This window comes from Mus pahari, unplaced genomic scaffold (genome assembly GCF_900095145.1).
Source record: "Mus pahari unplaced genomic scaffold, PAHARI_EIJ_v1.1 scaffold_13893_1, whole genome shotgun sequence".
NCBI classification, from domain to species: Eukaryota; Metazoa; Chordata; class Mammalia; order Rodentia; family Muridae; genus Mus; species Mus pahari.
This window is the reverse complement of record NW_018392480.1, coordinates 1-10,733: the sequence shown is the minus strand read 5'-3', so window position 1 is coordinate 10,733 and position 10,733 is coordinate 1. Positions and strand designations below refer to the sequence as shown.

General features: G+C 43.3%; 1 protein-coding gene across 2 annotated transcripts; it reads left to right on the top strand.

Moving 5' to 3' along the window:
• Positions 1 to 2,185: 2,185 nt before the first annotated feature.
• On the top strand, positions 2,186 to 9,639 carry LOC110315050 (golgin subfamily B member 1-like). 2 transcript variants are annotated; one of them, XM_029534695.1, is made up of 5 exons: positions 2,186 to 2,261; positions 5,267 to 5,483; positions 6,389 to 6,551; positions 8,875 to 9,018; positions 9,255 to 9,639. In XM_029534695.1, the coding sequence occupies exons 2-5, from the start codon at positions 5,422 to 5,424 to the stop codon at positions 9,354 to 9,356; spliced, it is 471 nt and encodes a 156-aa protein (XP_029390555.1). In that variant the 5' UTR covers positions 2,186 to 2,261; positions 5,267 to 5,421; the 3' UTR covers positions 9,357 to 9,639. The 2 variants fall into 2 exon arrangements, with proteins under 2 accessions (XP_029390555.1, XP_029390556.1); XM_029534696.1 differs by lacking the exon at positions 2,186 to 2,261 and having other exon boundaries at positions 5,261 to 5,483.
• Positions 9,640 to 10,733: the final 1,094 nt, after the last annotated feature.

Here is a 10,733-nt window from a genome sequence, read left to right as displayed (position 1 = left end):
GCTTCAGTAGCATGTGGGGGTGATGTCTCACAGCTCTCATTCATCGAAGAGAGTGGTTTCCATCCTTCCAAACACAGTAACCATTAATACAGTCAGTTCTTCATGCTGTGGTGACCCCAACCATAAAATTATTTTTGTTGCTATATCATAACTGCAGTTTTTCTACTGTTACGAATCTTAATGTAAATATCTGATATGCAGNCTGNCTGATATGTGACCCCTGTGAAAGNTCATTAGACTGCCAAGGGTTGTGACCNACATNTTGAGAACCATTGATCTAGACATCTGACTACTACTGTACTATGCTGTGCTGTGCGAGTCAGAGGGGACATCACATAAACTTTAAAAAACTAGATCCAATTTTTTTCATGTAGCCATTTTGTAGTTTCCCACCTAGCNCCTGTNTTAAAATTATGCATTATTAAATGCATAATTTTAAAAATATTGCTAACATTGCCAGGAAAGCCACAAGTTCAGCTCATTACTTGGCCTACTTGAAGCACTTTCTTGATACTTTATCAATAATCCTTATTCTACCATTTTGCATGCAGGTTCTGTCCTGTTCACTTGATTGTCATATGCTTTGCAGGTTCTGTGATTTCCGTTCTCTGTCGCCTGGGGGTTATTGGCCTTAGGGTTCTCTGCCCTGGCTCTTCTGTCTGCTGTTGTAAATGACCTTTGAGTTCTGTTCTGTCCCTTCCATCTCACTTTGTATACTCTCATTTCTATGTCTTTCTCAGAGGTCTGCAATGTCTGAGCACAATATGTATACTATCTTGAATTAATACATTCCATGACTATTCTTCCTTGCCTATGAGCCAGGCACTACTCTATGTGCTATAGATACAGCTATGAACATTATAGAGTGCAAGACAGCCATAAATATGTATAAAAAAGAGCATGTTAGAGTAACATAGGATGGAAATGACATCGGATCCTGCAAGTGCATCTGAGGTAAGGGAAAGGCGGGATTTCAGAGATCAGGATGGGCCTCTCTGGCTGCTTGACATTCGAATGACTAAAGGCAGGGCAGTCATGAAAAGAACATATTAATCAGGGCAGAGAGCAGAGCAAGTGTGATGTGTGAACGTATTTGATGTTTGCAGAACAGAAAGAAGCTCNGAGTTTTTGTCATAGAGTGAAGAAAGATAGCAATACAAGAAGAGGTTGAAGGATAAGATAGGAGNCAAAACATGCAACCTCCAGGTCATGATAAGGCATTGAGATGTTGCATAAAAACTAAATGATCTTTCTTTTTTTGTTGTTTTTTTGGTTGGTTGGTTGATTTTTTTGAGACAGGGTTTCTCTGTGTAGCCCTGGCTGTCCTAGAACTCACTTTGTAGACCAGGCTGGCCTCNAACTCAGAAATCCNCCTGCCTCTGCCNCCCGAGTNCTGGGATTAAAGGCATGTGCCACCACTGCCTGGCCTAAATGCTCTTATTTTAGTTTAGTTTTTCAGAAAGAATATAAGCTTCCTGGAGTATCTCCAGGATCGATGCTCAGGAGTTTTATCTTCCAGGGTATTGGTACCCACGTTAGAGCTGCATGTTAAGACTGGGGTCCTGATCCCAGCTGTCTGTCTTGCCCTTTAACCTCTTCATATTATGTCATTTGTGTTCTCATNTGGTCTTTGGGATTGCAGTTAAAACATAGATCCCTTTTAGTGCTGACATTTAACATCTGAATGTCTGTTAACGATCAGAACATTGTAAGTGCAATTGTGCAAAAATGTACAATTCAANCAGTAGGAATGTGGATGAACTAAGACAGTAGAATTTCAGATTATAGCATCAATAACTGCTCCAAGTCACANGTCTTTCCATCTACAGCCTTTCAAACATCACACTATCTAGAACATGTCTCTCATGGTCATTATCATACTGCGTTCTATTATGTCTATTATGTTGTGTTATGTATGATATCTATTATGTTGTGTTGTACATGATATCTATTGTGTTAGGTATGATATCTACTGTGTTCTATTACGTATGGTATATATCGTGTTGTGTTATGTGTGATATTTCATATCCTTTTGGAGGCATCAGTCTTTTATCTCCCTCAAAGTACTTTCCTTATTTCTTTTCTCCATTATTTTAAGTATCTCAAGTAGCCTTGATACAGCTATATCACTGTTTATTTCAAATGTCCACATATATTCTCTAAAGGTACTACTTTTTTGATTTTCAGAAAAGTTCTCCTCTCGGATCACTCTTTTGGAGGCTCAGAATAGAGCAGGGGAGGCTGATGGTACAGTCTCTGAGGTAAGTGACCACTTAGTGCAGTTATAGTGGGATCTGGATTAAGCAGGGCTGACTCAACAGTTAACAGTGTTGATAGAGAATTGTATTACCCACAGAGTGAAATGACATTTAATAGAGTCACAGTGACTAGGCTTAATCACTTATTCATTTCTGAATATTTGAAATTCTTTGTCTTAAACCAACACTAGTACACACTTGCATAGTATTTACTTTTCTGTTACTGTAATAAAACACCATGGCTAAGACAAGTTAAAGAAGAGAGAGCATATTTGGACTTACAGTTCCAGAGGGTAAGAGTCCATTCATGGTGCACAGCAAGCAAGCTGCAGGTGTGGCTGCAAGAACAGGCTGGACAGTGATCATATCCTTCATCATACGCTCGGAGCAGAGAGAGGGAAAGAGAAATGATGACTCTAGGCTTCAAACTCTCAAAGCCCACCTCCATTGAAATACTTCCCCCAACAAGACCACACCTCCTAAACCTCCCCAGGTAGCACCCAACTGGGGACCAAGAGTTTAAATACATGCGCCTGTGGAGGAGAGTCTCATTCAGGCACCACAGCTCGCCCGCCTCTTAGTAGGGAGGAAGCAGAGTCTCTGGAGTTTCTCATGTGCCCTACTTGGTAGCTTTTACACAAGATTGTATTTCAAAGGAGCCTTTACCAAATTGTAGCTTTTGTGACCTGAAATGTGTTTATTTATTCTACTTTTCAATTCTAATTTTTCTTTATTTGTGAGTTTATACATGTACATACATGTACGAAATATGATACTATCTACCTCATTTCTCCCCTTCAGTTTCCCCCACATCCCACTAGCTTGTCTCCTAATTTCATGTCATTTCTTTTTTCATAACCCACTAAGTCAATTAGTATTGCCGATATATGCATGGGTATGGGGTCATTCATTGTAGCACAGGAAACCTACAAGTGGGAACGCCCTCCAAAAAGAGTGATTCTCCCTCCCCAAACAGCCATCAAGTGCTAGTAGCTCCTTAATAACAGGTAGGGCCTACAGAGTTCCTGCCTATCTGTGCTGGGATTTTCTCTGCCTTGATCTTGTTCAAGTAACCACAGCTGCTGTGATTTCATGGGTGTGACAGTCCTGTCATATCCAGAGACAGCACTCCACAGGTCTCCCCCCAACCCTCCAGCTCTACATTTTTTCCATCTCCTCTGTGACATTCCCTGAGCATGGCAGTGAGTGGAGGGTGGTGTGATGAAGATGTCCTGTTTAGAGTCTCTTCTCGGCACCTTGATCAACTGAAATTTAATCTAACAGAGGCATCAGTGCTTAGTATCATTCTAGTGAGTTTGTGTCTTTGTTAGCTGCATTATATTTAATTTGCCATGCTCTCTAATTGATAGTAAGTGTCATTTGGAAGTAATGTAGCTTTTTAACAAAGTGTTGCTTATTATCTATTAGTCTATGTCTCTAGGGACATAATATAAATACCATTTTAGCCCCAAAGATATTCAGTTTTACAAATTGGCAAATTCAGAATTCCAATTGAGCCAGAGGCCATCCAACATAGAGAAATATTAAGACTTGAGTCAAAAGATGATCTGCTAGTAGAGTTTACTCTTGGGGATAAGACATTTTTTTTACCCTGCCAAGGTCTTAACTGATGGAAAATGTTCACCTGAACTAGAAAGGATGGTTTGCCTTGTTCGAATTCCCCTAATTTATAGCTGGAGAGATAACTTAATTGGTCATGTATTTACCATGCAATGTCAGGTCCTAGCTTTGAGCCATGGAGCATCCTTTACCTTTTCCAGAGAGAGTAAACTGGTTATTTGGTGAGGTTACCAAAAAGCCAGAACTGAGAAGAACTTAGCGTACACTTGCATCTGAAGCAGCTCTGTGAGAACCCTCCTTGTCTCAGCTCCCGCCTCCTTCCAACCCATCACCATTTTTTCCAGACGTACCTGGTGCTGTTAATTCCTGAGCCCTTTAGACGAGTCTGCAGAGTAGGTTCTGTTGGGTCCTTGGCATCTCTATCACCAGCCAAGGATCCAGCTGTCGCAGATGCGTTAAGCCAGTTACCATTATTCATCTGCTTTTCAACCTTGAGTGTCGATGCTGACCCTTGTTGGCTTCCTGATCCATTTTTGTGTTTGGTGCTTTTTAAAAAACCACTGGTATGGCAGTATTAACTTTTCTGAGTGGGTGAAAGGCGTGTGCGTGTGTGTGTGTGTGTGTGTGTGTGCGTGTGTGTGTATGTGTGTGTGTGTGTGTGTGTGTGTGTGTTTAAGGCTGTTGTCTTTCCCAGATGTTCTGACATTATTTCTTCATCAAACTTTTGAGTATTGGGAAAGAATTTTAAAATAGAATGCAGTTTTGATAAAAAGCAAGTCCATCATAATATTCACTAAATTTGTGTGTGAGATCTATTAATTTTTAATTCTGATATTCGTATGAGGAAAAGTACTGTAATAGTCTTCATTTAATGGGTGAGGGAAAGAAAGACTTAGATGTTCTCCCATCCAAGAAACAGTGGGGTATCTAATTCTGGAGCCAGGGTGTCCGTAACCACGAGGGTGCTTATCCTCTCTCTATAGCGAACATCAGCTCAGCTTAAGACTGGAGTCCAGCAGGGATGTGGGTTAGGGATAGGTGCAAGCCTACTTAACTGATGCCCGGATTTGATCCCAAGAATTGTGAAACAAACAGAAAACAAGTAAACAGCAACAACAACAATGAAGAAAACCTTGCAGGTGTTCATGTGAGAGAGAGCCTAGTGAGGACTCGGGTCTAAATGGATTCCATCCAGTCATTCTGTGTGTCCCTAAAGTCTGCCCCAAGTTAGAGTGTTAGCTTCAGACCTGGAGGCCAATGGGGTCCAAGTGAAAGGAATGGTTAGGCCCGGTAGCCTTGACAGCAGTCCCTTGGCTGTCTCTGGGCTGTGGGAAGGTGCTGGTGTTCCATGGTGCCTAGGGTAGGAGCTACTGGTCAATAAAGAGTAAGACGTGAGTCACCCATTGCTGCTCTCCCTCTGGTTAAAGCTGAAGGAACTGAAGAATCTGCAGCAGCAGTACTTACAGATGAACCAAGAGATGACTGAGCTCCGTCTGCTGAAGGCTCAGCTCCAAGAATCTCTTTTTTTGTTGCTGTTGTTGTTTTTTTCCAAGAATCTCAAGATCAGACAAAGATAGAACAGATGATGAAGGAAGAGCTCAGGCAGGAAAAACTCTCCTGGCAACATGAGCTGCATCAGTTCAGGTAGGACTGTAACTGAAGTGGTTTTATTTTATTTTATTTTATTTTATTTTATTTTATTTTATTTTATCTTAACGTTTTGTTTTGAAATAGTTACAGACTTAGAGTGTTAAACATTAAGAGAGCACTTGTGTGTGCCTTGCCTAGTTTCCCCAGTGAAAGCTCCCATGCCACTCACTGCATGCCATACCCAGCTGTCCTTATGCACATCAGAGAAGTAGCTGGTGCTCAGTGAAGTCACACTCTACCAGATTTGGGAAAAGAAGTAAATAAAAATAACAAGTAATGTTTACTACCTAATGTTTAATATGTGCCATACTTTGTGTTTGATAAATGATATGCCTCAGCTAGCCCTTACAGTAGTCTTAAGGAATAACTAGCTTATTCCCATTTAATTGAAGAAACTTGGTGAGATTCATTTGCTCAGGTCTCATACCTTGTATATTCAGGAGCCAGAGATCTAAGTCCTTGAGAGTCCACACTGATGTTCATTCTGCATCATAGTTCTGACAGCTGAAGGACCATCGTGGGTTCCCATGCCCTGCGTGACCTTGCTACCCTCATTCCATACATATCTACTCTACACGCCAACTCCTACAGTTCTGAAGTTAACTCTCTGCATTCCTACCGGTGCCCTGTGCTGAGTTTTCACACCCATCTTGAACTGCTCTTCCCATTTGGAAACATAATTCTCTTCTATGAAGACACTGCAGCCCTGCCGGGAAGAGTTTTCCCTCTGGTGCTGGCACAGCCTTGCTCTCAGCAGCTTCCTGGGCGTTTCCACTTAGAGAATAAATTTCACTCTGACATGTATTAGTCACTCACACCTTATAAGAATGTTCTGAGTATGGAATTAGTCTTCTTCCTGCCATGAGTGTATTTGGGCTGTTCTTGTTTTCATGGTGTAGAATGGAGAAGAATTCCTGGGAGCTGCATGAGAGGAGGATGAAGGAACAGTATCTGATGGCCATCACAGATAAAGATCAGCAGCTGGGTCATCTGCAGAGTCTCCTGAGGGAGCTGAGGTCTCCCTCCCAGACACAGATGCTCCCCACACAGTACCAGCAACAGGTGAGGACATCTGTACATTTCTACACAGGGTGCCACTATCCAAAAGCATGAGCTGCTCTTTCATGCACCCGGCTCTTTCAGGGGTGATACAATCTGTTCTAGAGGGAGGGTTTAAGTGTGAGCACTCTTAAGAGACCATGTTATTGACATTTTGGTCCTGGCAGGCATCCCCAGAGACATCAGCTTCCCTCGATGGATCACAAAACCTAGTTTATGAGACAGAACTTCTCAGGACTCAGCTCAATGACAGTTTAAAGGAAATTCATCAGAAGGAGCTGAGAATCCAGCAGCTGAACAGCAAGCTGTGTGTCTCCTGCATCTCCTGCTAGATTGAGATCGAGTTTCTTTTTCTCTTTCTGGAGATAAGATTTGTCACAGGCATCACCACTTCAGCGTAGCTTGAGAATAGACATTTATATTTCTTAGAAACAGAAGTTTTTAAGAGCTGGGTGTTTATTCCAGAGCACAGAACACAGCCTATGTTCTCCTTGCCCTGGGTGGGTCTTTAAGAATGACTCAGAGAAACCCATACACCAAAAATACAAGAAGCTTCACCCCATCTTCTCTATGTTAGGAATGTGTAAGCATCTCCTGCCCATCTCCTGTGAGTGATTGTCTTCCTGTTGCTCTCTGACTGGTCACAGTGTTCTCAATAGCTCCTCCCCAGACCTGCCCTCTTCTAGGAAACCTAGATAGGTAGTTTCTGACAGAGTTAAAGTTCTTTTAGGTCAGTGAGAGTTGAGTCCAGAGGTCTTCTTTGAGGAGAGTTGTGAATCTCCAAAATGTATGTTTGGGGTGAGGGGTGCACGTGTCCTGTCACCAGAACTCATATGACATGAGCCAGTGAGGCTGCTCAGTGTGTAAATGTGCTTGCCTCGAAACCCTGGTGATCCCACAGAGGAAAGATGGAACCAACTCCTGAGGGTTGTTCTCTGTTCTCCACACGTGTGCTGTAGAATGAACATGCCTACACTCATGAACGGGTATAACGTATATAGGCACACACACACAGGAAAACCAGTAATGCGATTCAAAATAATAAAAATCAGGATATCGTTTTCCCAGATGAAGAGAAAAGCCCACAAATACTAAGTAACCTGCTCCAGGTTTCCAGAGACCATTCTGAAGTCAGGGCTTCTATCCATGGAAAGATATGTGTTTGCTACACATAGAAAGGTACTCATTAGATGTGAAATTCACCTAACATTGAAATTCCAGAGACAGCATTGCCTTTGGACCCAAATGAATTGATGAAATAGCCAACGCTGATTTAGTTCCGTTTTTGTTTGGGGGCGGAGTTCTCCTCTCACCTACCTGTTTCTAGAAACCCCACCCTCTGTAGCTCTTTGGCTGGGAAGATCCAGTGAACACCTCCCAGTACCATCTCAGGTCTTATTCCTCTCTAGTCTGAGGCTCTATCTAGACATCCACCCCCTATGACAGCATTATAAACTGAAGCAGAGCTATCTGTAGACGATAGAATAAATCATTTTGGTAGATGATGACAGCTAAAAGTTTTAAATGTTATATTGAAGTAAAACAAAAAAAGGAACAGATCATTAGGTAGCAGGAACACTTTTACAAAGTAAAAAATGTGTAACGAGCACTCCAGATGAAAACCCGGGGTTTTCCACATCCCCACAAGTCCCTCCTCCCCTCTGATCACAGCCACTCACCTTAGTAGAACCACAGGAAGTACAAACCACACTGCCATAGGCCATTGTCACTCTGGACAGGAACTAGGTCTCCTGAGGGCTCAGCTGAGAGGAAGGTCCCTCCTCCCTAACCTCGGTTTTCCTCCCATTGAGGACTCTCATGGTGCCTCTTTTGAAACCTCCAGTCATTTGAGCCTCTTCTCACTCTCTGTGGGTCCCATCTACTAAAGAATTACTCCTGGGGATTTGAGTGAGATAAAATCATGAGCTATGTGTCACGGTGGTTTCTCTCTAAACACACAGCTTAAGGGTGAGCTTGGTCTCTGGTTATACTGAGCTCATGGGCTTGTTTTTATAGTGATTTAAGCATGGACAAGACCTACTGCCATCTGCTTACATTCCTGGAGTAGCTTGTCCTACTGGTATTTTTGTGATGCGTTGCTGCTCATTGACTTTGGTACCATTAAAAATAAAAGTTTCCTGCTACTCTTCCAGAATTATTTTTCTTTTTGTCATTGAAACATTTAGGTATTTTTCACTTTGTAGAAACAAACTGTGACATAATTCAATGGTAGGTAGAACTCAGGTCCTGAAAGCTCAGGCCAGTCGACTAGGCACTGCTCACGGTGTCCTGGGGGTGGTGGCACTTACCCTCTCCTCCACTTCAGTTCTCTCAGCTGCTCGAGGAGAAGAACGTCCTCTCCACCCTGCTCAGTGACACCAGCCAGAGTCTCCGTGAGAACCAGCACCACTGCAGTAACCTCTTCAACCACTGTGCCATTCTGGAGAAAGGGGTGCAGAAGCTGCAGGCGGTAAGACAGCAAGAGGCTGGGGAGGCGACAGGAAGAGGGGAGTTACGGTGGGTATTGGATGATGCCTAAGAAAAATGACCAAACAAATTCCTAATGACAGGAGAACAGTGCTCAGTGAGATAGTGGGACAGTAGCTAGGGACTGTCCCTTCCCTCTGCTATGGAACAGGGTTTCGGTTTGCAGACATAGTGTCTTGAGAGCTTCCCTCATAGCTATTAAGCTGCTGTTTGTTCTAGGGGCCACTAAATGCAGGTGTTGCTCAAGGAGCACCCCAGGAAAAAAAGGAAAATTACCGAAAGAGTGAACCTGAGACCACAGGAGAGGAGCAGCCAAGGTAGGAGGAGCAGGCTGCACCTCCCAGCATGCCCTGCGTGCAGAGAAACTGGGTGGTAGACCAGAGAGGGTAATGGGAATGAATATGACCAAAATACACGTCATCTACACCTATGGAAGTGTCGTAATGAAACCTGTCATGTGTGATCAATATAAGCTCTTTTAAAGAAATTGAGTTGGAATCTTAGCGGAAATAGAGTTTGTCATACACACTTAATGTGTCCTGTTATCTGACTTGTGTCACAGGAGTAATGGAGAGATTGACGGGAACAACACCCAGCAGATTGTGTGAAGGAAGCAGGCAGCAGTTCTAACACAAGTACATATACACACAACACTACAAAGGCCACAGTTAAAACTGTCCCCACAGTCTCTCACATCTCCCCATGGGTGCTCTTGCTCTATTTGCCCTCTCTGCCTCTGTGTTAGTCTATGTGTCTAGAGACACACTTTCAGCCTTGTGAAGATGTTTTAGAGACTGGGTGCTACGTCACAGATGCCCTTCATTTGCCTTTTACCCAAGTTTCTCTGAAGTCCAGCAGCAGCTGTGTAACACTAAACAAGATCTGAGTGAGTTAAAGAAGCTGCTGGAAGAAGAGTGAGACCAAAGGCTGACCGCTGAGAATGCACTCTCCCTGGCCAAAGGCGTTGGGTGGCCCCTCCTGCTCACTCCTCAGCCTCCTGACCTTGCTCCTGCCCCTTTCTGTGGCCAGGCTCAGGGTGAGTTGACATAGTCAACTCAACGCCATTGACATGCTCAGACGATTTCATTGTCATCGTCAAAAAGCAGGGCACTCCTGGAGTTGTAGAGTTCTGTGCCTTCCTGGGCAGTAGCTCCTAGGGGTTGGTAATACATTTACCGTTCATATTACACAAGGAGGCTGTGAATGGTGTCTCACTTTAGCCCAACAACTATGTGAGGGACATGTTGGGTTCTTGTGTGTCTGTGTCTTTGTGTCATGTGGGGGGCAGGAAGAGTGTGTCCAAGGACATTAGATGTCTTGGTTTATCGTCAGTCTCTATTTTATTCCCTTGAGACACAGTCTCTCATTGAACCTGATATTTGCCGTTGTTAATGACGATCAAGCCTTTAGCCACCCCCCTGACTCCATAGTGCTGGGGTTGCAGGTGTGCACAGTCAGGCCAGCTTTTACATGGTTGCTGGGGAGCTCAATGCAGATCGTCATGCTTGTAACACAAGAACTGTTACCCACTGGGCCATCTCCAGGGCCCTAGTGTCAGATTCTTTAAAGAATTGAATAGAATTCTGAACTAAACCCATCTGGTCCTGGACTTTTTTTAGTTGGGAGACTATTAATGACAGCTTCTATTTCCTTAGGTGATATAGGACTGTTTAGGACATCAATCTGATCCTGATTTAA